Below are 26,467 nucleotides of genomic sequence, written 5' to 3' on the forward strand. Positions count from 1 at the left end.
GCAAGCTAGTACACAGCTAAGGAGCACAGATAACATGACCAAGAAAGTAGACTCTGTGCATTATTATAAATCCTCAAGTGATAATCCCCCCTTAGACTGTCTTGGTGCAAAACCAAGACATAAATCATGTCTCCTGGAAGGGGGAGGACGTATCACAGGCAGGGCACAGCGAGCTGAAATCTCTGAAACCGACTGGCCTTCACTTCCTACGAGACAGAGAAGCTCTTCTACCCCTATATACGGGAGGAAACAGGACTGGACAACCGTGAATAGGAAGGTTAACAACAAACCTCCAAAACAACTGAATGTGAAACTGCAGAACAGATTTGCTCCACTATCAAAGGACCCTGGATCTATATCGGACAACCATCCATCTAAAAGCAGCGAAATAAGGTCTGAAAATCTGTTGAAAAGTGAAAGGCCACAGGGAAAGCTAAAGGCTAGGCCTGAAACTCTGATTGTGGGTGACTCTGCCGTAAAGGATGTACAAAGGATGTGCGGTAAGAACACTAAAGTCCTCTGCTTTCCTAACGGAAAGCAGAGAAGAATTCTGAAGGAGAGAATTCTTCAAATTGCAGATGAATATCCAACTGTGACAAACATTGTTCTGCATACAGGGTCAAACGGTGTCCAAACAACAGTCGGAGGTTCTGAAACGGGACTTTACTGGATTATTAAGTACTGTAAACTCTCTGAATGCAGCTGTATTCATCAGTGGACCTGTACCGCCGGTCAGAGGAGGAGACGAGAGATTCAGCAGGTTGTTTACACTGAATAAATGGCTTATATCAGCATGTGCTGACCACTCAGTGCACTTTATCGACAACTTTAATATTTTTTGGGAACGCAGGCATCTGTTCAAAGCAAATGGATTTAATTTTAACAAGTCAGGGGTGAAACTGTTCACCTCCAACTTGTTTTATTCCATACGTCATCCATCCGTGCTTGGTGCCAAGGCTGAGATAAACGAGGAGTTATCTCATAAAGAGGAACAAACATTACTCCAAGAACAGACAAAGCCCAGCAGAAACCTTGAGGAGGAGCTCCATTTGCCCCCACCCGGGAAGAGCCTCAGAAAGGAGAGACATCCATGGCATCTGAGGAAGAGCCTCAGAAAGGAGAGACATCTAAGGCAAGAAGAGGGGTCCCTATTTGCCTCCAACTCTCTCAACAACACCAACGACCAGGACAAGGGACCACGACCTTCCCCAGTCCCCCAAACCCCTGACAGGCCATCACCCTCCTCCCCCTCCCTTTCTCCCTCCTCCCCACACCTGAAATTCACTGAGGAGATGATGGAGCGGGTCAATGCTGGGCTCAGATCTACCCCCCGTCCCAATCCCTTTTTGTCCCCCATAAACCCCCCACCAGAGCGGCCAAAGGTTCGCCATCGAGCCCCACCCTCAACAGAGCAATCGAAGTCACATTGCCCAGCCTCGCCCCCCTTAGTTCCTCTTCATGCCCTGTCTCCGCAGTCTGATGCGTGATGTGTGAAGGGTCCGGGCTGTGAGGATTATGGCAGTGATGACTTTTCCCAGGAGAAGCTGGGACCCTGTTTACTAGAAGGTTTTAAAATTTCTGTACTTTTAGGTGACAGGAGACATGTGGCCTGGTCAAAACACAGAGAGCTGCACTCTAAAAGATCTTTAAACATAGTAAACATACCTTGTGTGCCACAGACTGCTCCCAAACACGAGGGGACAAGTAATACCTCTAAAACACTTAAGTTGGCTTTATTAAACATTAGATCTCTAGCTGGGAAAACATTTTTAATTAATGATTTAATCACTGAGCACAGCCTTGATTTTATGTTTTTAACTGAAACTTGGTTGGACCAAAGTAACAGTGGAGCTGTTCTCATCGAGACGACCCCTCCTAACTACAGTTTTATCAGTGAGGTCAGGGCGAGCAGGAGAGGAGGAGGGGTTGCTGTCTTATTTAATGAATCATTTCAATGTAAGCAGCTATCTCCTGGAAGTTTTCAGTCTTTTGAATATGTGGCTTTACAGCTGAAGGCCCCATCCAAAGTTGTGTTTCTTAATGTTTACAGGCCTCCCAAATACTGCACAGACTTTTTTAATGACCTCAGTGAACTGCTGTCTGTGATCTGTGTTGATTTCGACTGTGTAATTATTGCTGGGGATTTTAACATTCATGTGGACAACCCTCAGGACAAAGGGACTAAAGACCTGAGTAACACTCTGGGCAACTTTGGGCTGACTCAGCATGTAACAGAGGCCACACATAATAGAGGACACACTCTTGACCTACTGATCTCCAAAGGCCTGAGCATTTCAAAGGTTACTGTGTCTGATGTGGGCCTGTCTGATCATTACTGTGTTTTCTTTGAAAGTAAAATCTCAGCCCACACAAATATATCAACAACAGTGATCACAAAACGGTGTATAACTGAACACAGTAGTGCAATTTTTAACCAGGTCTTCCCATTAACACCTGACCTGCCCAGAGGGTCAGTCAATGAGCTCGTCAATAGCTTCAATGCTAACATGTTAAATGTAATGGACACTATTGCTCCCATTAAGGTGAAGGTTATCTCTGGAAGGAAAAAGTCTCCATGGAGAAACTCCACACTGGTGAAAAAAGAAAAAAGAGAGTGTAGGAAAGCTGAGCGCAGATGGAGAAAAACAAACCTCCAGGTTCATTATGACATTTATAAAGAGAAACTTCACAATTATAATTTACAACTGAGGAATGCAAGGAGGTCCTACTTCTCTGACATCATCACTAAAAACAGCCATAATGCTCGGGTCTTATTTTCTACAGTTGACAGGCTAACAAACCCTCCTGTGTCAGTGGCACCTGAACTTCATTCGACCATGGCCTGCAATGACTTTGCCAAATTCTTCACAGAAAAAATCCAAAAAATTAGACAAGCAATTGGTACATCAACAGCAGATCCAGGATATGTACTGTGTCCACCAAAAAACTGTTTAAACACCATGAAACAGTTTCAACCTATTAACAGCAAAGACCTGGAGGACATCTTAGGTCAACTGAACTCCTCCTCCTGCTGTTTAGATGTCCTGCCAACAAGTTTTTTCAAAAAGGTCTCAAAGACTTTAGAGTCAGACCTGTTACAGATCGTCAACTTTTCTTTATTATCAGGTGTGTTTCCAGAATCACTAAAAAGTGCTGTAATCAAACCTATACTGAAAAAGGACAATCTTGACAAGACACAAATGAACAACTACAGGCCAATCTCAAATCTCCCGTTTTTAAGTAAGATCATTGAAAAAGCAGTTTCTCAACAGCTCAGTTACTTCTTAAAACAGAATAATTGCTACGATGCCTTCCAGTCAGGTTTTAGACAGAACCACAGCACTGAAACCGCTCTGACCAAAGTGTTTAATGACATATGTCTGAATACAGACAGTGGAAAAATGTCAGTCCTAGTTTTACTGGATCTCAGTGCAGCATTTGATACAGTTGACCACAACATATTACTCAAACGACTGGAGAACTGGACAGGTCTTTCAGGAACTGTACTAAACTGGTTCAAAACATACGTAGAAAACAGGAAATACTTTTTATCAATAGGTAACTTCACATCTGAGCAGACAAGTATCACATGTGGAGTTCCCCAAGGTTCCATCTTGGGACCCCTTCTGTTTAACATCTACATGCTCCCACTGGCACAGATTATAAACAACAACAAAATAAACTATCTGTCATGGTCCTGGGCCATGTTGGCCCAGCGTTCTTAGTTTCCTTGTATGTTTGTATTTTATTCCATGCTTCCCCTGCCCATTATGTCTAAGTTCTCCCCGTGCTCTCTCTTCCCCCTGTGTACCCTCTATGTATTTATGAGCCCTCGTCCCCTTTCGTGTTTATTCCATGTCTCCCCTGCCTGTTACGTTGGGGTTCTACTCGTGCTCTCTCTCCTCCTGTACTTCCTGTTTCACCTCTCCCGTCAGTGTTCAGTTCACCCCGCCCTGTCTCGTTATGATTATCAGTGTCACCTGTGTTCCCCGTGTGTTCCCACTTCCCTCGTTAACCCTCTGTGTATTTCTGTCTGCGTCTCCCTCTGTTCAGTGTGACGTCGTCCCTCATGTTGTGTGGATCTTCCTGTGTCTACCTGCGAGTGTTAGTTTACTTTTTCCCAGTTTAGTTTTGTATTTCCTATGTTCTACCTCTTCGGCAATAAAGCTGCCTTTTGAGTTTATTCCCTCGTGCCTGTGGGTCCTGCATTTTGGGTCCTACTCCTGCCTGCCACACAGCCGAGCCGTGACAGTACGACGTCACCAGATATGGACCCAGCAGCACTCAACCCACCAGAAGAACTGCGTCTGGACATTATCTACTCCGTGGAAAGACTCCTGCATCTGTGGCTCGAACGTGAGGGGAAGGAATTTCGCCGTGCTGTGGAAACCAAACTACAGCGTTTAATCTCTGGTCTTCCCTGGCTACTCAGTGCGCTCCACCCACTCGAACAGGATTTAATCCGCAACGAGCTCCACCTTCATCCCCCAGCTGCTACTACCCACCTGCCTGAAGGCCCGGATGTGGAGCCGCTCGGCCCGTCAGAGCCATCATCAAAAAGGAAACGGCATTCACGCCGCCGACGCGCCACCCCACAGCCGGACATTCGGCCTTCTAATTCACCTGCTGTGCTACCAGAAGCTCCGTCGGCTCCCTCGCTGCTGCTTCCAGCTCGGTCAGTTCCCTCGCAGCCCTTCACAGCTCAGTCAGCTCCCTCGCAGCCCTTCACAGCTCAGTTAGCTCCCTCGCAGCCCTTCACAGCTCAGTTAGCTCCCTCGCAGCCACCCTCAGCTCAGTTAGCTCCCTCGCAGCCACCCTCAGCTCAGTTAGCTCCCTCGCAGCCACCCTCAGCTCAGTTAGCTCCCTCGCAGCCACCCTCAGCTCAGTTAGCTCCCTCGCAGCCACCCTCAGCTCAGTCTCCAGTGTCCCCCTCAGTTCAGTCTCCAGTGTCCCCCTCAGTTCAGTCTCTAGTGTCCCCCTCAGTTCAGTCTCTAGTGTCCCCCTCAGTTCAGTCTCTAGTGTCCCCCTCAGTTCAGTCTCCAGTGTCCCCCTCAGTTCAGTCTCCAGTGTCCCCCTCAGTTCAGTCTCCTGTGTCCCCGCTAGCTCAGCCATTAACTCCACCACACGCTCCATTTTCACCTCTACCATCGCTTCAGTCATCAGTTCGGTCTGCCACTCAGTCGCCCTTAGTTCCGTCATCCACACTACCACCTGTTTCTCTTTCACCACAACCGTCGCTACACCCAGCCACTCAGGCTGCTACTCAGTCAGTCATTCAACCCATAGCCCTGCCGTTACCATACCCTGTAGCTGAGCCACTAGCCGCCCGACCCACAGCCACTTCAGCCACTCCTTCACCCGTTACACCTCCACTACAACCATCACTGCAGTCTCCAGTGTCCCCAGTGCGGTCTCCAGTGTCCCCAGTGCGGTCTCCAGTGTCCCCAGTGCGGTCTCCAGTGTCCCCAGTGCAGTCTCCAGTGTCCCCAGTGCAGTCTCCAGTGTCCCCAGTGCAGCCTCCTTTAGCACAGTCACCCACTCAACCACCAGCACCACAACCGTCACTACCTCTAGTTCGTTCCCCTGTGAAGTCATTAACTCCACTACCTACTCCACTCTCACCACCACCGTTACTACAGACAGCAGCTCAGGTCCCCGTGTGTCCAGCAGCTCAGGTCCCCGTGTGTCCAGCAGCTCAGGTCCCCGTGTGTCCAGCAGCTCAGGTCCCCGTGTGTCCAGCAGCTCAGGTCCCACCTGAACCCTTGGCCCTGTTCCCCGTAGCAGTGCGGTTTTCTAGCCAGCTTAACGTTGAGCCCGGGGCCCCAATTCTCTCTGGCTCTACATCAGCTCTTGCTGGAAGCTCGGATGAGCTCATCCAGGACTCCGCGGCCCCCACGCCGCCATCTACCTCGTCCGCTGGGGGTTCCAGTGAGCCCGGCCAGCACCTCCCTGTCTCCGCTGGAGGGTCCGAGGGGCCCGTTCAGCCTCCTGTCTCCGCTGGAGGGTCCGAGGGGCCCGTTCAGCCTCCTGTCTCCGCTGGAGGGTCCGAGGGGCCCGTTCAGCCTCCTGTCTCCGCTGGAGGGTCCGAGGGGCCTGTCCAGCCTCACGCCGCATCAGCTGGAGGGCCCGAGGAGCCTGTCCAGCCGCCATCTGCGACCGCTTCTGCTACGCCTGGCCCGGCCTCAGCCTCTGCAACCTCACCTGGCCCGGCCTCAGCCTCTGCAACCTCGCCTGGCCCGGCCTCAGCCTCTGCAACCTCGCCTGGCCCGGCCTCAGCCTCTGCAACCTCGCCTGGCCCGGCCTCAGAGTCTTCGTCCTCGCCTGGCCCGGCCTCCGAGTCTTCGTCCTCGCCTGGTCCGGCCTCCGAGTCTTCGTCCTCGCCTGGTCCGGCCTCCGAGTCTTCGTCCTCGCCTGGTCCGGCCTCCGAGTCTTCGTCCTCGCCTGGTCCGGCCTCCGAGTCTTCGTCCTCGTCTGGTCCGGCCTCCGAGTCTTCGTCCTCGTCTGCTGCGGCCTCCTCAGAGCCTTCGTCTGCTGCGGCCTCTTCAGAGCCTTCGTCTGCTGCGGCCTCTTCAGAGCCTTCGTCTGCTGCGGCCTCTTCAGAGCCTTCGTCTGCTGCGGCCTCTTCAGAGCCTTCGTCTGCTGCGGCCTCTTCAGAGCCTTCGTCTGCTGCGGCCTCTTCAGAGCCTTCGTCTGCTGCGGCCTCTTCAGAGCCTTCGTCTGCTGCAGCCTCCTCATCAGCTGCTTCGTCTGGTCCAGCCTCCTCATCAGCTGCTTCGTCTGGTCCAGCCTCCTCATCAGCTGCTTCGTCTGGTCCAGCCTCCTCATCAGCTGCTTCGTCTGGTCCAGCCTCCTCATCAGCTGCTTCGTCTGGTCCAGCCTCCGCATCAGCTGCTTCGTCTGGTCCAGCCTCCGCATCAGCTGCTTCGTCTGGTCCAGCTTCCGCCTCGTCTGGTCCAGCTTCCGCCTCGTCTGGTCCAGCTTCCGCCTCGTCTGGTCCAGCTTCCGCCTCGTCTGGTCCAGCTTCCGCCTCGTCTGGTCCAGCTTCCGCCTCGTCTGGTCCTGTGCCCACCAGGCCATGGCCAGCACGCCTGAGACTGGAGGGCCGCCGCTGCCTTCCGCGCGGTCGGCCCCCTGAACTGCTCCGTCGTCTCCTTCGCCGCCGCCGCTGCCTTCCGCGCGGTCGGCCTCCTGAACTGCTCCGTCGTCTCCTTCGCCGCCGCCGCTGCCTTCCGCGCGGTCGGCCTCCTGAACTGCTCCGTCGTCTCCTTCGCCGCCGCCGCTGCCTTGCGCGCGGCCGGCCTCCTGTACTGTTTCCGCATCGCCGCCGTTGCCTTGCGCACGGCCGGCCTCCTGTACTGTTTCCGCATCGCCGCCGTTGCCTTGCGCACGGTCGGCCTCCTGAACTGTTTCCGCATCGCCGCCGTTGCCTTGCGCACGGTCGGCCCCCTGAACTGGTTCCGCGTCTCCGCCGTTGCCTTCCGCATGGTCGGCCCCCTGAACTGGTTCCACGTCTCCGCCGTTGCCTTCCGCATGGTCGGCCCCCTGAACTGGTTCCACGTCTCCGCCGTTGCCTTCCGCATGGTCGGCCCCCTGAACTGCTCTGTGTTTGGGTTGTTTTCTTGGGCTCCGGTGTTTGCTGTGCTCCTCTTTTGTTTTCTGTTCCGGGCCCTCCGTCCTGGGCCCCCGCCGCCCGCCCTGGGTTGTTTTCTGTTTGGTTTTGTTTTTCTGTGTTTGGGCTGTCTGGAGCCAGCCCTTGAGGGGGGGGTACTGTCATGGTCCTGGGCCATGTTGGCCCAGCGTTCTTAGTTTCCTTGTATGTTTGTATTTTATTCCATGCTTCCCCTGCCCATTATGTCTAAGTTCTCCCCGTGCTCTCTCTTCCCCCTGTGTACCCTCTATGTATTTATGAGCCCTCGTCCCCTTTCGTGTTTATTCCATGTCTCCCCTGCCTGTTACGTTGGGGTTCTACTCGTGCTCTCTCTCCTCCTGTACTTCCTGTTTCACCTCTCCCGTCAGTGTTCAGTTCACCCCGCCCTGTCTCGTTATGATTATCAGTGTCACCTGTGTTCCCCGTGTGTTCCCACTTCCCTCGTTAACCCTCTGTGTATTTCTGTCTGCGTCTCCCTCTGTTCAGTGTGACGTCGTCCCTCATGTTGTGTGGATCTTCCTGTGTCTACCTGCGAGTGTTAGTTTACTTTTTCCCAGTTTAGTTTTGTATTTCCTATGTTCTACCTCTTCGGCAATAAAGCTGCCTTTTGAGTTTATTCCCTCGTGCCTGTGAGTCCTGCATTTTGGGTCCTACTCCTGCCTGCCACACAGCCGAGCCGTGACACTATCACAGCTATGCAGATGACACACAAATATATATCACAATGTCACCAGGAGACCGAGGCCCTGTACAGGCTCTTGGTAAATGCATTGAGGAAATCAATGACTGGTTGTGCCACAATTTTCTCCAGCTAAACAAAAACAAAACTGAGGTAATAGTCTTTGGCGCCAAAGAAAAACGATTACAGGTCACCAGAGAACTTCAATCTATACATCTAAAAACCACAAACCAGGCGAGAAATTTGGGTGTAGTGATGGATGCAGACCTAAACTTAGAAAAACACATTAAGACAATAACAAAGTCAGCTTACTATCACCTCAAGAATATATCAAGGATAAAAGATCTGATGTCTCAACAGGACCTGGAAAAACCATGCATTCATCTTTAGTAGGCTTGATTACTGTAACAGCATCTTTACAGGTCTACCTAAAAAATCAGTCAGACAACTACAGCTCATTCAGAACTCTACTGCTCGAGTCCTCACTAAGACCAAAAAAGTGGACCACATCAGTCCAGCTCTGAGGTCCTTACACTGGCTGCCTGTCCGTCAGAGGATAGACTTTAAAGTTCTGATGCTGGCCTATAAAGCTCTGAATGGTTTAGGACCAAAATACATCAATGACCTCCTGACCCAGTATGAACCATCCAGATCCCTCAGGTCATCTGGATCCGGTCTTTTATCAGTTCCCAAAGTCAGAACCAGACACGGAGAAGCTGCATTCAGCTTTTATGCTCCTTATATCTGGAACAAACTCCCAGAAAGCCTCAGATCAGCTGAAACACTCAGTTTATTTAAATCCAGGTTGAAGACTCACCTGTTCTCAGCTGCATTTGAATAAAGCACCAAATCCACACTTTAAGCTTAAATTTCAAAACTTACATTTAACTACTGATTTTATCTACTGTTCTGATTTTATCTGTTTTGATTTTATATACTGGTTTGTTTGTTTGTTTGTTTGTTTGTTAATTAGTTAGTTAGTTTATTTGCTTGTTTTAATCAATTTTAAATCATGCTTTTTATTTGTTCTTGTTTCTAATGTCTCTGTAAAGCACTTTGAATCACCTTGTTGTTGAATTGTGCTATACAAATAAACTTGCCTTGCCTTGCCTACTTAGCAGAAACATTGAGCAACCTAACTAATAGGGTTGCAAACTCCCAGCAAAAAAAATAGGGAACCACCCCCACCCTCCACCTCAAGATGCTTAATTGACGTAATCAACTTTAATTTGATGCAGTGTGGGAAAAAAATCCACAGAAATCAATTCTTTTTCAAGAATAATTAAATAGATTCAACATCTTTCTTCAACAGAATTGCAGACTGCACAGATGGTACCTTCCCAAAGGAAAAAGTAGTATAGCTTACTAGGGTATATTAGACTTAACAGTTACTATATACAGTAATGGACTTCTATATATTTTACATAAGATTAAAACTTTGGGTGTAAGATTCAGATAATTATTTATTAAAAGCTAGACATTTTAAATGAGAATAAGAAAGAAAAGTATGTCTTTGTGCCCCCTTTTCCCTGTTCATGCCCTATCGGCCCCCCTGGCTAAACTTTGCTAGATCCGCCCCTGCACAGTTACCAGCCGTCAGCTGCGTAGAAAAGGATCCTGGTCTAGAAAGTAATATTAAATAAATTCTAACAACAGTTAATCAAGCTTAAACGTGCTGCTGTTGTTCAGCCGCTGGTTTCCTCTTTCTGGTGCAAAGTGGGCCACAAACAAGCAAGAGAGACGGACTCGCGACAGAAAAGCCGATCAGCTGATCATTAAGCAGTTTCACGATTGAAGTAGCAGCAAGAAGAGGCAGTCGCTCCATATATCGGTTGTTAATCTTAACGTGGGAATGCTTTACAAACATTCAGAGATGAACTTACACACTTGCTTTTCTTCTCTCTGGGATGACTTCATCAGAGATGAAATGCTGGTTTGAGGCTACAAATACACGTAGCCGCTCTATCACTTGAGCACACTGCTCCGTGCTACGGTTATGAGCCGAGTTACGCCGTGTGGCAAGTTTTGTGAGGTACTTTTTTGATATTTAATGGATTGGATTACATTTTTTATTTCTCTCCGATATCCGATCCAGTAATTTACGTCAGTATCGGACCGATACCGATACGTAATATCGGATCGGTCCGTCTCTAATACATATGCCCACATTTGGGGAGAACAAGGAGAAGCTGTACACAACACACACAAAAAATGACCAGAGAGCTTAATCTGAGCATCTGCAATTAGCATAGCTTGGTGCACAAACAGAAAATTTTTTAATTTTGTTCTTACATTAGGTGCAGGAGTGGGTTTCAAGTGAAGAAAATGAAATAATAATATCCAAGACAGAAGCCTGAAAAGGCACAGCTTTCCAAAGGGACTGCACAGAAGTGATGATGAGGTGCTGAATATTGTTTCAGTCGTACTTAGTGTGAACACAACTGACTTGGGTGACTACAGTATGTTTGCATCCTTCAAGAGGTAAATCATCCGTCAAAATGTAACTACAAACTTTCCCCTAATATCCTTCTCCTCCTTCTGCTTTGCAAATAAAGCTGTGCTCCATCTTGTTATCGTAGAGCAGATGAGCTCTAAATTGCTCATTCCACAGTCTGTTCATTAATTAAGAAGTGAGGGACATTGTAATCAGCCTGGGTGGAGGAACAGTGCTAAATCAAAAAAAGAGAGGGAACTAGTCAGACAGAACAACTTAAAAACTGCTTTCAGTCTGTTGAAATGGTAGAACAATTAGCAATGTGTTTGACATAAAAGTGGAGCAGTGCTTTGTGGACACTGGAACAAACCAATGATCAATCAATATCAGTGCATTATTTACCACTATTGATTATCAGTGTGTCAGCCAGTACCACCCTGCTGCTCACAGAAGCAACTGGCTTCTGTTTATGCAAGACAAATCCTCAAAATCAGTGTGATATTTTGGCTGGCACTAACACACTGCATCATTATAACATGGCGTGAGCGTCGTACACTAACTAAAGCTACGTAATGGTAAAGTGTTGGTGAAAAAAAACTAGGTGGTAGCTTATAACTTTAATTACAACCGAATGTCTATGAGGTGGCACAAACGCGCTTTATTGACTTTCCAGCTGTTTATTAACTCATTCACTGCCAGCCATTGGCAGTGAATGAGTTAAACCCATTGACTCATTCACTGCAATTGACGGCTATAGACGTCAATGGCAGTATTATTATGATTAGCACTTTTTTAGCTATTGGTAGCTAATATTGTTTGCTGTTGATAATGTAAGCAAGCATAAAAGAGGCCTTTAGGCAAGGCAATAATGGAGGAGACAATAAATGCCACCTTTGAAATTTCGCAGGGAAATTCACATGGAAAATGTTTGAAAAATGCAACTTTTATTAGGTCAACTTTTATAAATGTAAAGAATCATTAAAATAAAAAACAGTTAAAGTTGAAAACTATATAAATTCAAATAGAAGATTATTAAACAGAATTCCCATCCCTCACCTTTTTGTGCAGGTCCAGCCAGGGGTGCTGGAAAGATTGAAGAAATAATGGGTTCCTGTACAAGTCCTGAGCCACCTGAAGCGGTGGTGGAGGCAGAGGATGGAGCTGTAGAAAGGGGTCCACAGATATTATCTTTCTCTCTAGTCCCTGGTGAGAGCAGCACCAGCCCCTGAACCTGGCAGCCTGTGTGATTTCTGCACTGTGTTGCACTTGATTTCACATCTGAAAAAGTTCCCTCAGAGCACTGCTTACAGACCACGTCCTTTTTCTCACTGCCCTGCTTTTTCACCCTCTTGCCTGGGGGGCACAAAGAGTGGGGCTTACACACAGCAGCACCATCCCCTGACAGGAATGTATTGGGTGGGCATGTGCAGATTCGATCCTGGGTGGCTGTGCAAGGCGTTTTCTCAATAAAGCCAGCTGGGCAAGGACTCCTGCAGCGATGGCATTGCTGAACTCCATTCTCTCCCCGTGTGAAGGTGCCTTTGGGACAGGGGCTGCATTCCCTCACAGAAGTTGGAGAGCAGTGGATGGAGACATAGGTGCCAGCCGGGCACTTATCACAGACCAGCTGGGTGCCCGTGTCTTGGTCGGTGTGCTGATAGTGCCGTTGAGAAAAAATGGGCTGGTCATCTGTGCTGGATGTGGTCAAAACCCGAGCTGAGATATCAACCACAACTGTACATAAGAGCTGAGGGGAAAAGAGAAGGCAGCTATTAGGCGAAAGACTAAAAATGTTTTGAAAAATGTTCTGGTGTAGAAATTTATGCAACAGGACAGATTGTCAACCCCTGAATGATGCTGCATTCATTATACTGCAGTAAGTGTTTAAAGCAAAAACCAAACACTATCTGAATTCTTAAGACTGGGATCCACAATGTCAGTTTCACACATTAGGCGGTTTTGTCAGTACTGTCCACTGAAAGATGGAGTATGAAGTAACTTAATTTTACAAGAACCACCCACATTAAGGCTGTAGCTCAGGTGGCAGAGCAGGTCAACCACTACCCAGAAGGTCGGTGGTTTGATCCCAGACTGCTCTAGTCTGTGCAAAATTCCAAATAATTCTTGGGCAAGATACTAATAATAATGGATTGGATTTATATAGCACTTTTCAAGGCACCCAAAGCGCTTTACAATGGCACTATTCATTCACTCTCACATTCACACATTGGTGGAGGCAAGCTACAGTTGTAGCCTCAGCTGACCTGGCAGACTGACAGAAGCCATATCGCGCCATCGGCCCCTCTGGCGAACACCAGTAGGCGGTAGGGTAAAGTGTCTTGCCCAAGGACACAACGACCAGGACAGAGAGCCCGGGGATCGAGCCGGCAACCTTCCGGTTACAGATGCGCTTCCCAACCCCCTGAGCCACGGTCGCCCCATGTTGCTCTCCGATGCATCCATCTGAGTGTGAATGTGTATAAATGTAAGATATTTAGCACTTAAGAGCTTAGAAGATGTGATTGGGTGAATGAATTAGTTGTATAAAGCACTTTGAGTGCACAGACAAAGTAGAAAAGCGCTATTTAAGAACCAGTCCATTTAACTAATATCCTGTTATGGTACTTATTTCCTTTACCATCTACTATTTTTTATGCTGTCCATGGCTTTTTTATAAATTTTTGCCCTGACTGAAGCATTCCAATTTAATATGAAAACTTCAATGCAAAAATGTATGACAGCTAACATGTAGTTTATGAAAATTTGCCTCTTGAGCATGTGGCTCTAACAAAACCAAAACCAACAGGTTGCCAGCGACGTTGTGGATGGTAAGAGGTTAACCATCTGAGGTCTAAATTGTCATCAGTGATGGTCCCAACCCTAGCCCTAAAACCTAAACTTAAACCTGCTTTGGAATTAAGCAAAAAAAATTTAGAAGAAAGAAACATACATTTTTATGTGTGTCAGTTAAAATGATTACTTGTCCCGTGATAACAAGACTTGGGAGAAGCACAGAAGGTCCAGGCCCTCTCAGTCAAACAATGACACAACTCCTATGCCTAAAATACTACATGTACTTTAATATTAGGTTTTTTACAGAGTCACAAATTAGAACTAAATAGAGAAATCATATTATACTTATTCATTAATTTATTAATACATTATAGTAAGTCTGTGAACATTCTCTGGTTTATCATTGCCTTTTTTGGTACTCAACATCCCTCACCAGACAGAAAAGACATGACCACATGGATACACTCATACCTCCATCTGGTATCGCTAATATCACTTAGTCACTACACTGACTCATCATGCTCGTCACAACTTTAGTGTCAAATGGTGTGCATTCATTTCCACAGTTAAGAATTTAACTGATGTATCATGGGGAACTTTGTTCTTTTTTCTTCCCAAAGGCTTCCCTCTCAGCTCAGCGGGTTTAGGGGAATAACCCACACATGTCTAGGGTTACACATTTACACAGGCCCAAGCTGAGTCATGTCAGAGTGATGTTATCAGAAAATGCTACAGACCATACATGGCTTTACCATTTTATACTTTTAAACAACCAGTTGCAGTCTTTTACACTTATTTACTTCAAAACAACCAATCATAAGATTTTTAGGGACGCTATAACATTAACCTCTTACTCATGTGAAGTCTAAGTAATACCACTGTAAAGGCAATTTGTTTCCCCAATCTGATCATGTTTATTTATTTTATTGTAAATACAACAGCCTCCAAAAGCGATACTCCCTGTGTAATCACATTTAGGAAAATTAGTAGTATTAACCCTGCAGATCGTTCATCTGCTATTTATGACCTTCCATTCATTCACAGCTTCTTATCCCCTGGTGAACTTGTTTCATACTACAGGGAGTGCAGAATTATTAGGCAAATGAGTATTTTGTCCACATCATCCTCTTCATGCATGTTGTCTTACTCCAAGCTGTATAGGCTCGAAAGCCTACTACCAATTAAGCATATTAGGTGATGTGCATCTCTGTAATGAGAAGGGGTGTGGTCTAATGACATCAACACCCTATATCAGGTGTGCATAATTATTAGGCAACGTCCTTTCCTTTGGCAAAATGGGTCAAAAGAAGGACTTGACAGGCTCAGAAAAGTCAAAAATAGTGAGATATCTTGCAGAGGGATGCAGCAGTCTCAAAATTGCAAAGCTTCTGAAGCGTGATCATCGAACAATCAAGCGTTTCATTCAAAATAGTCAACAGGGTCGCATGAAGCGTGTGGAAAAACCAAGGCGCAAAATAACTGCCCATGAACTGAGAAAAGTCAAGCGTGCAGCTGCCAAGATGCCACTTGCCACCAGTTTGGCCATATTTCAGAGCTGCAACATCACTGGAGTGCCCAAAAGCACAAGGTGTGCAATACTCAGAGACATGGCCAAGGTAAGAAAGGCTGAAAGACGACCACCACTGAACAAGACACACAAGCTGAAACGTCAAGACTGGGCCAAGAAATATCTCAAGACTGATTTTTCTAAGGTTTTATGGACTGATGAAATGAGAGTGAGTCTTGATGGGCCAGATGGATGGGCCCGTGGCTGGATTGGTAAAGGGCAGAGAGCTCCAGTCCGACTCAGACGCCAGCAAGGTGGAGGTGGAGTACTGGTTTGGGCTGGTATCATCAAAGATGAGCTTGTGGGGCCTTTTCGGGTTGAGGATGGAGTCAAGCTCAACTCCCAGTCCTACTGCCAGTCTCTGGAAGACACCTTCTTCAAGCAGTGGTACAGGAAGAAGTCTGCATCCTTCAAGAAAAACATGATTTTCATGCAGGACAATGCTCCATCACACGCGTCCAAGTACTCCACAGTGAGTAAGAAAGGGTATAAAAGAAGAAAAACTAATGACATGGCCACCTTGTTCACCTGACCTGAACCCCATTGAGAACCTGTGGTCCTTCATCAAATGTGAGATTTACAAGGAGGGAAAACAGTACACCTCTCTGAACAGTGTCTGGGAGGCTGTGGTTGCTGCTGCACGCAATGTTGATGGTGAACAGATCAAAACACTGACAGAATCCATGGATGGCAGGCTTTTGAGTGTCCTTGCAAAGAAAGGTGGCTATATTGGTCGCTGATTTGTTTTTGTTTTGTTTTTGAATGTCAGAAATGTATATTTGTGAATGTGGAGATGTTATATTGGTTTCACTGGTAAAAATAAATAATTGAAATGGGTATATATTAGAGCTGGGCGATATGAGATTTTTTCATATCACGATATGTTTTTTTCATTTCAGGCGATAACGATATCTATCACGATATAAGCCAAATAACTATATTTGTAAGATTTAAATGTGCCGTTGCTCACAAGTAAAATGTGAAATAATCAGCAGCTTGTTTTTATTTAAATATTTATTTCCCATAATAAGTTCAACAGGGTAGATGTACTTAAGGAACATGAGACTTTTTCAGATAAATAAAGGCAAATATTGCAAACTACACAAAAGGCAGCCACTAAAGCGTTTACGTTTCAAAATAGAACAAACAAAACAGACTAAATTGTCAATTCCACTTAGAAACAAAATATTAATTCTAAAAATAAATCTTAGATTGTTTTACAGAAGAACAGACAAAACTGACTAACTTTTGTCAATATCAAATAAACTGAGAACTAAAAGGAAATTCTCAATCTCTCCTTGTTGTATAGCTGAGCTTTTCAAACAGTTTTAACAGTTACTTTAGTCTGACAAAAGCCGAATGACGAATTAGCGCTTCCAGTCAGAGACTGAGGCTACGTCCACACGTACACGGGTATTTTTGAAAACGGAGATTTTCCGTTTACGTTTTAAAAAATAATCCCGTACACACATAAAGGCAGAAATGAAGGAAAACGCTGCTATGAACATCCCAAAGCAGCAGGTGGCGCTAGATTCCTAACCGTACCGAAATGTTGGCCAATCAGAAGTCTAGAAGCCTCGGTGGGAAAAAGTAAACAAAGCTGGGGCATAGAAGCAGAACCGAGTCGTATGTGTGGAGGGACAGTAACTGTGTGTATATGTAAGCATTTAAACACTGCAGAGAGTAGAATTAACAGTAACAGTATTGTAGAAATTCATTTCACCGAAACAATAACGTGGCGCACAGTGTGACGCATGCACCAGTTTATTGTATTTCCAGACTTGCTTTCGGCACAATTTACAGTGCACGCTACTCTATTTTTTGTCAGACTTGAAATAGCCGAAATACCTTCACACTACGGAACTTCTTTGGCTCTTCCGTTTGACAATCTCTCCGGCATTGGAACCATCATCTGTTTTCTCTTCGGTCATGCTCGGTTGATTTTTCTAGTCGGCACACTCATTTCCTCCATTACGCGCTGGCTCCATTACCCGCTGGCTGCTTCCCAAACAAACACACGTGCGGCTTGGCACTTGTGCTGTACGTAACAAGTCACGCGACGTGACGCTGCGGCTGTGATTGGTTTGGCTCTGCGCTACTTAATTTGGATTTTTTTTTTTTTTTTTGAGGACAAGAGCAGCGAGGTCTATCGCGATAGCTTAATTTCTCTATCGAGTAAAAGTTATATCGCGATACATATCATTATCGTTCTATCGCCCAGCTCTAGTATATATTTGTTGATCACCATCAATGGCGCTGCTGTGGAGAGAGTGAGCAGCTTCCGGTTCCTTGGCGTACACCTGGCTGAGGATCTTACGTGGTCAGTACACACAAACAAAACAGTGAAGAAGGCGCAGCAGCGCCTCTTCTTTCTCAGGAGACTGAAAAGATTCGGCATGAGCCCCCGCATCCTCAGGACCTTCTATCGCTGTGCCATTGAGAGCATCCTCACTGGATGCATCACCACCTGGTATGGCAACAGCACCGCCTACAACTGCAAAGCTCTCCAGCGAGTAGTGCGGTGCTCTGAACGGATAATTGGAGGTGAGCTTCCCTCCCTCCAAGACATCTACAGGAAGCGGTGCCTGAGGAAAGCGGGGAGGATCATCAAGGACTCCAGTCACCCCAGCCATAAACTGTTCAGACTACTTCCATCAGGAAGGAGGTTCTGCAGCATCCGGTCCCGTACCAGCAGACTGAGAGACAGCTTTTTCCATCAGGCCATCAGACTGCTGAACACGTCATAGACACCTCAGCTTCACTACTGGAACTTCAACATTATGCACTCCACACTGTATATAAATGCCACTTGTTTTGCACATATTCAACTCTGTATATTTTATATATTTTATTATTATTATTATTATTATTATTATTATTATTATTATTTTATTTTTTTACTATTTAATTTGTAAAAATGTATATACACACACACACACACACACACACACACACACACACACACACACACACACGTAGGAAAATATTTAGTATACACATCCAGAAATGCATACACTATTATATATTGTACATATATTTATTAGTTTCAGGTTGGCCATTCTTGTATTTTGCTCGTTTGTGTTGTTGCGTTTGCACATCTCTGTTGCTTGTGGGGCTCGCACACAAGAATTTCACTCGCATGTGCTGTGCCAGTGTGCCTGCACATGTGATGTGACAATAAAAAGTGATGTGATGTGATGTGATGTTTTTTGTTAAGTTGCCTAATAATTATGCACAGTAATAGTCACCTGCACACACAGATATCCCCCTAAAATAGCTAAAACTAAAAACAAACTAAAAACTACTTCCAAAAACATTCAGCTTTGATATTAATGAGTTTTTTGGGTTAATTGAGAACATGGTTGTTGTTCAATAATAAAATTATTCCTCAAAAATACAACTTGCCTAATAATTCTGCACTCCCTATATAATGTCAACCTCCATAACCTTCTTAACATATTTGCTCCACTTAAACACCGAACTGGCTCATTTTCCCGTTCAGCACCATGGTTTACTCTTAACCTGCGCCATCTCAAAGCTAAAGGACACCAACTGGAACGTCTGTTCAAGAAAACCGGACTTACCCTACACAAAGAAACGTATAACGATCATATTTTGTTTTATAAGGACTGCATTGCTTCAGCCAAATCCGAATACTATTCTGGTTTATTCAGTTCTAGTGAAGGTAACTCCAGGTCTCTCTTTTCATTGTTACGTAAAATTACAAAACCTCCTGGCTCATTCCCCTCTCATATGGACTCTGCTGACTTTTGCAACTCTATTATATCTTTTTTTCACTCATAAAATCACTGATATCCACCAACACCTTAACTCTGTGGGAGCTTCTAACTGTGAAGTAGACTTTCTGTTTTCCTCACTGTCTTACTGTCAGTCATTTTCAAGTTTTACTCTTCCCTCCATAGTTGATGTATCAAATCTTATTCAAAAATCTAAATCATCCACTTGTCAGTTTGACCCTCTTCCCACTGTGTTAGCTGAAGCTTGTCTTCCCTCATTGGCTCCTCTCATAACTAGTATTATCCACTCTTCCCTTAACACTGGAATTGTTCCTTCATCCTGCTTGTGTCATTCCAATTCTCAAAAAGCCTGGTGCAGATCCCAATAATTTTGATAATCTTCGCCCTATATCAAACCTGCTCTTACAATCAGAACTGCTCCCAACAAACAACAGGACTGAGCAGCTCCCTCTGCAGCTGGATCCTTAGCTACCTGTCTGACAGACGCCAAGTGGTCAGACTGGGCAGCATCACCTCATCCCCCATCACACTGAACACTGGTGCTCCACAGGGGTGTGTACTGAGCCCTCTCCTATACTCACTCTACACCTACGACTGCACAGCCACTAACAACTCCAACATCATTGTGAAGTTTGCGGACGACACTACAGTGGTGGGTCTTATCACCAATGGTGATGAGACGGCTTACAGGGAGGAGGTCAGCGCCCTGACCCACTGGTGTCAAGACAACCATCTCACCCTCAACGTCGCAAAGACAAAGGAGTTGATAGTGGACTTCCGGAGGTGCAGAGGAGTACACACCCCCATCACCATCAACGGCGCTGCTGTGGAGAGAGTGAGCAGCTTCCGGTTTCTTGGTGTACATCTGGCTGAGGATCTTACGTGGTCAGTACACACAAACAAAACAGTGAAGAAGGCGCAGCAGCACCTCTTCTTTCTCAGGAGACTGAAAAGATTTGGCATGAACCCCCGCATCCTCAGGACCTTCTATCACTGTGCCATTGAGAGCATCCTCACTGGATGCATCACCACCTGGTATGGCAACAGCACCGCCTACAACTGCAAAGCTCTCCAGAGAGTAGTGCAGTGCTCTGAACGGATAATTGGAGGTGAGCTTCCCTCCCTCCAAGACATCTACAGGAAGCGGTGCCTGAGGAAAGCGGGGAGGATCATCAAGGACTCCAGTCACCCCAGCCATAAACTGTTCAGACTACTTCCATCAGGAAGGAGGTTCTGCAGCATCCGGTCCCGTACCAGCAGACTGAGAGACAGCTTCTTCCACCAGGCCATCAGACTGCTGAACACGTCATAGACACCTCACCTTCACTACTGGAACTTTAACATTATGCACTCCATACTGTACAGTAATGCCACTGTTTTGCACATGTCTCAACCAACTCTGTATATATTTATATATTTTATTTATTGTTTACTCTATTTAATTTATAAAATATGTGTACACACACACACACACACACGTAGAAAAATATTTAGTATACACATCCAGAAATGCATATACTATTATATATTGTACATATATTTATTAGTTTCAGATGTAGCCATTCTTGTATTTTGCTTGTTTACATTATTGTATTTGCACAACTCTGTTGCTTGTGAAGCTCGCACACAAGAATTTCACTCACATGTACTGTACCAATGTACCTGCACATGTGATGTGACAATAAAAAGTGATTTGATTTGATTTTGATTTGACATAGATGTTTACATCTGCGCTGTAACTGCAATAAGTTAATTAACCGATTTGCACTACAACCTGGTTTGCCTCTTATCTGTAGTTATTTTTATTTAATTTAATAACTGTACAGTATTCTGTTTATAGTGACCACTGTCCTTAATGTAAATATGTAAGAAAAATTGTGTATGTTTCTGTTCCGTGTCCTGTGTACTGTTTGTTTGTATATGTGTCTTTTTGGCTGCTGTTACAACCAAATTTCCCCTTGTGGGTCAATTAAAGGATTATTCTATTCTATTCTATTCTAAACCTGCCCTTTATTTTAAAAATCCTTGAGAAAGTTGTTGCCTCCCAGCTTCACTCATACCTCAATGACCATAATCTCTAAAAACAATTTCATCCTAGTTTCTGCCCCAATCATAGTACAGAAACGGCTTTGTTAAGGATTACTAATGACCTTCTGATGGCAGCTGATTCTGGTCTTTTAACCATTCTCATCCTTCTCGATCTTAGTGCGGCATTTGACACCGTTTCTCATAAGATCCTCCTGAGCAAAGATAACTCTAATTCTTTGCTTTGGAAGCAGGGGGTCAGAGTGATACCAATGTGGTAGGAATGGGTGGGTATAAACGGACCACACATGTATGTTTTGGTCATTGGAAATTACTTATATGAATATGTGAAGGAACTTACCACAGACTACTTGCAATTAAACAGTCAATGGAAGCCAAACTCTTTCTATGATTAGTGCTAAAAAGGATAAAGCTTTCCATTCTTTCAGGACTCTGTTGCCCTTTGCCACACCACTCCTTTGCTTCTTTGTGTTCGTTCCAAGAACCTCATCCATAAACATTAGAGCATGTTCTCGAGGCGCTACTCATAACTCACTTGCGTCACTCATGTCAATGCATTCACTCACATCAGTGTTCAAAGTGAAAACACACGCAGCAGTAAATGGAGACATTCTGCTTGTTACAGAACACAATGGATATTTCCCCACCACGGGGCTACTGTTTGTTTATAGAATTTGATTACTGACACAGTAAGCATTTGGAGATTACCACAAGTGATGGTATTAATCAAGAGGATTCTGAAATTTTCTATCCCATTCCCCTACCATTGGTGCTGATGTTGTTATGCTGGAAGAAAAAATAAAAAATTTACCATTTGATATATATCCCTGTGCACCTTTAAGGTACAGTAAGGGATCATGAGCAACACCACCTGACTTGGACCGCTTTTCATCCCATTAAGCTAGCTGTTCAACATTAAGCTAGCTCACATATTTTGTTTGCCTACTGTTCTCGATAGCTTTTCTTCACAAATAAAATCATACAGCATGAAACTAAATAGGAAAATATTATTACTTAATTTAGTTTTTTTTAACACGAAGATCTCCACTTATGTTCACTGATTATCCTTGTTATATGTAAAAGAGATGACTGTACTTTCTCGTCATGCTGGACTATAAAGCATATACTCCTTATACATGTTTCCCCATTAATTTCATAGAATATGGTAAGTAGTCTGTGACCCTGTAAGCCTGACACAGCCGCAGATGGTAGCGACTTCCAGGTCTTAAAAGTAAATTCAACACAGAAGTGCCTGAAACTTGTAGTCTTTTTAAAGGCAACAAGGGGGCAGCAAGTGTGATTGCAAAAAATCGTCCAGTTCTATAGGAATGTAAGGGAAGATGGCCCTCTTCCCAGAACCTGATTGAACCTGAACATCTCTGTAGAGATCCGAAAATGGCTTTTGTTTGATATTATACACTGAACAAAAATATAAACGCAACACTTTTGTTTTTGCTCCCATTCCCCATGGGATGGACATAGAGACCTAAAATTCATTCCAGATACACAATATAACCATCCCTCCCAAACAGTGGTCACAAATCAGTCCAAATGTGTGGTAGTGGGCACATCTGCTATATTGAGATAATCCATCCCACCTCACAGGTGTGCCACATCAGGATGCTGATCTGACATCATGAGTAGTGCACAGGTGTACCTCAGACTGCCCACAACAAAAGGCCACCCTGGAATGTGCAGTTTTGAAGTGAAAATGAATTTAATACAATTTGGAATAAGGCTGTAACATTGCAAAATGTGGAACAAGTGAGGTGCTCTGAATACTTTCTTGCTTAACCATCAACTGAATTCATACCTATTTAATTCTATTATATGCCCTTGTGATTTATGGGAGCTTGGTAACGTTGAACAATTCTTAAAGGTGTGGAGATTCAGTAATAAGGACCAGATGTTACAGTCCCTGATAATGCATTGCTTTAAATGGAGAAAATCTTGAGGGATGACTGTTATGAGGAAAGGCAGCCCAGACACTTCACCAGTTTGGGACACATCGTCAGTAGTGGACCTTGGATTCATCGGGTGTTTCGGCCATTATCACTAGACACCCTCATCCAAAGAGGCCCTGCCAGGGTTGATCAGGCCCTGGAGTGTGTGTTAAGCAGAACACTGCTTAACACACACTTAACAGAACATTTGGACCTTTAAACAAAAAACAGAACATCTCCTGGTAAAGGGAAGGATTTTATTGTATTCTATTTCTCTCATGGTAAAGCTGTTCAGGGAGCAGACTGACCTCATGACCCTTTTCTGTCTGCATCTATGCTTTTAAGCCAATGAAGGTAATTACTGCAACGGCTGTTAGTCAGCATGTTGGGGAAGTGGTGAGTAAGCTAATGGCCGCACATGGTCCCATTTGGCTGTGTGCCCTCTGCTTTTTTTAATCCTCCCTCTTTCTGCATTTTAGATACAAGACAAACTGGCAACAAAGACACACAGGAGCAGAAGAGGAAGCAAAGTGCAGTAATGGTACTTTGTCAGGACAGACAGACGCTGTCTGAAGATCCACAATAAAACCTCAGCAGATTTAGTGTGTGAATCAATTTCTGTCTTTCCTCTGCCAGCACTCCTCCTTTTACAACAGCCTTCTCTCTCTCTCTGTCCACACTGTTGATCAACTACATCATTTGCCTGGTGCACAGACCTTCAATCAGAGTCAGACACAAACGGATTGGAAAAGACCTGGGCTATCATATGTATGTTCTGTTCCATCTCTGTAGTCCTGCCTCTGCAAACATTACTGTTGTCTGGCAGTCTCCACAAGTTACTCAACCTAATAGGCATTAACAACATACAGGGAAACCCTCACCAGCTTCCAGCCTGACCCGTTGACCTAAATCTTCATTTATAGCTACTTCACATATTCATAAAGTAGAGGTAAACCAACTTTACAATCTGAAATCCAGTTTACTACTCATAACCAGGAGCAGTCGCAGGGCTTCTTTGAAGCCAGTTGGAACAGTGGGGAACTTGGATGCATATGCACTGCTCCAAAAAATGTAAGCAAACTGTGAATCCATTTCACCTAATTCACTGCAATAGTCTCGAACTTGCTAAATAACTACCTGTTGGGGGTGTGTCTTGCTGTTTCGCCTCCCATGCACCTGTGGCCATTTACATTTGCACCAAAGCAGGTGAAATAAATTCATTTTGACTGTTTTTCAGAGAAGAGCATAAAAAACTTAAGATGCTGTGTGATCTGATTCCCCTCTTCAGTCACACACTTGTGTGAAAAAACATCTAAATGTTTTTTTATAACGTCCTCCCTGCCCCCATAGAAGCATTGTACAGCTTTGACTCTGATGATCTCAACTTTGAGAATACACATTAATAAAAATAGAGATACAAGTTCTCAAAGTTGAGCTGAAAGATTTTAAACGTTTGGCCCCCTCCTCTGAATACATTGTTCACCATGTTACAGTCACTCCCTAAGTTTCCGTGAACAGAACTCATGGCCACTTGATTAATGCTCATGACAATTTGTATATTAACAATCGTGAAATTGTGGCTTGTGACTCATTGTTAGGTAATAGTGCACATGGTGCATGTTATTATGCAGCACTATTATGCAGCGCTATTATGCAGCGGTACTGTTTATAAGGTTGGGGAAACCTGCAGTCAGCTGAGCCTGAAGGAGTCACTTGGGTGAGTGACGAAATGTTTCTCTCACTGACAACGTTACTTCCAAATGAACAGAATCAACTTTCTGAGACATTCAGGATCTATTTATGTTTAGCTGGTGCTAGCTGAACTTGAAGGTTAAAGTTTTGCTGGTAGAAACTGTAGAGGGAATCCCAGTGGATATTTGGCTGATGTCTCTGTGACTCACAGAGTGAAGCACAGAGCAGAGGATAGAGCGAAAGATCTGAGGGTGGAGTCTTTAGCCAGGAAGCTTGTATTTACAGCGGGGAAAATAAGTATTTGACACATCAGCATTTTTATCAGTAAGGGGATTTCCAAGTGGACTATTGACACAACATTTCCACCAGATGTTGCCATCAAGCCAAATATTGACGTCATACAAACAAATCAGAACATATAAGTATACAAGTTAAACCACAATAAATAAAGTGAAATGACACAGGGAATAAGTATTGAATACATGGAGATAACAAGGGGCAAAATGACATAGAAAGCCAGGAGATCACCTGAAATCTGTCAGTATTGATAGAGAAATCCTGTCCCCTATCAGTACTAATTGATATCAGCTGCTTTAGTCCTAATTGATGGCCCATAAAGGCTCCTCATTACCCAGAAGGCACACAGGAAAGACTTCATGATGGGTAAAAGCAAAGAACTCTCTCAAGATCTTCGTAATCTTATCGTTGAAAAGCATTTTGATGGGAATGGTTATAGGTGCATTTCCAGAATGCTGAATGTTCCTGTGAGCACTGTGGGGGCCATTATCCGGAAATGGAAAGTGCATCAGTTCACCATAAACCTGCCACGATCAGGTGCTCCACGCAAGATCCCTGTCCGAGGAGTCCAAAGAATAATCAGGAGGGTTCTCCAAGAGCCAAGAACCACTCGGACAGAACTTCAGGAAGACCTTGCATCAGCAGGTACTGTTGTTTCAAAGAAAACTATAAGCAATGCACTGAACCGCCATGGCATCCATGCACGCTCACCACGCAAGACTCCATTGCTGAACAAAAAGCATGTCAAGGCTCGGTTAAAATTTGCGCAACAGCATTTGGAGAAGCCTGTGGATTATTGGACGACTATAGTATGGTCAGATGAAAGCAAAATTGAACTTTTTGGCAGTCATTCTACACACCATGTTTGGAGAAGAAATGGCACTGCTCACCACCCCAAGAACACCATACCAACAGTCAAGTTTGGGGGTGGAAGCATCATGGTTTGGGGCTGCTTTTCAGCAAGGGGTACTGGCAGACTTCATATTATTGAAGGCAGGATGAATGGAGAGATGTACCGGGACATTCTGGATAAAAATCTGCTGCCATCTACCAGGAAGCTAAAAATGAAAAGAGGGTGGACATTTCAGCAAGACAATGATCCCAAACACAAGGCCAAGGAAACAATGAAGTGGTTTCAAAGAAAGAAAATCAAGTTGCTTGAATGGCCCAGTCAATCACCTGACCTAAATCCCATAGAAAATCTATGGAGAGAACTGAAGATTAAAGTTCATAAAAGAGGCCCAAGGAACCTTCAAGATTTAAAGACCGTTTGTGTGGAAGAATGGGCCAGAATCACTCCTGAGCAATGCAGACGACTGGTGTATCGATACAAGAGGCGTCTAGAAGCTGTAATCACCAACAAAGGCTTTTCTACAAAGTATTGAATAAAGTGTGTTCAATACTTATTCCCTGTGTCATTTCACTTTATTTATTATGGTTTAACTTGTATACTTATATGTTCTGATTTGATTGTATGACGTCAATATTTGGCTTGATGGCAACATCTGGTGGAAATGTTGTGTCAATAGTCCACTTGGAAATCCCCTTACTGATAAAAATGCTGATGTGTCAAATACTTATTTTCCCCGCTGTACATCACAGAGGCATCA

The 26,467-nt window shown here is 44.8% G+C and overlaps 1 protein-coding gene across 1 annotated transcript in view; it reads right to left on the reverse strand.

Annotated features, from left to right (window-relative positions):
- tnfrsf21 (tumor necrosis factor receptor superfamily, member 21) overlaps nt 1-26,467 on the reverse strand; it is a 194,306-nt gene that overhangs the window by 133,543 nt on the left and 34,296 nt on the right. The window contains exon 3 of the mRNA XM_024805712.2: nt 11,818-12,508. Coding sequence (XP_024661480.1) covers nt 11,818-12,508 — 691 coding nt within the window. The remainder of the gene's footprint in view (nt 1-11,817; nt 12,509-26,467) is intronic.

Source organism: Maylandia zebra, linkage group LG15 (assembly GCF_041146795.1).
Source record: "Maylandia zebra isolate NMK-2024a linkage group LG15, Mzebra_GT3a, whole genome shotgun sequence".
Taxonomy (NCBI): Eukaryota; Metazoa; Chordata; class Actinopteri; order Cichliformes; family Cichlidae; genus Maylandia; species Maylandia zebra.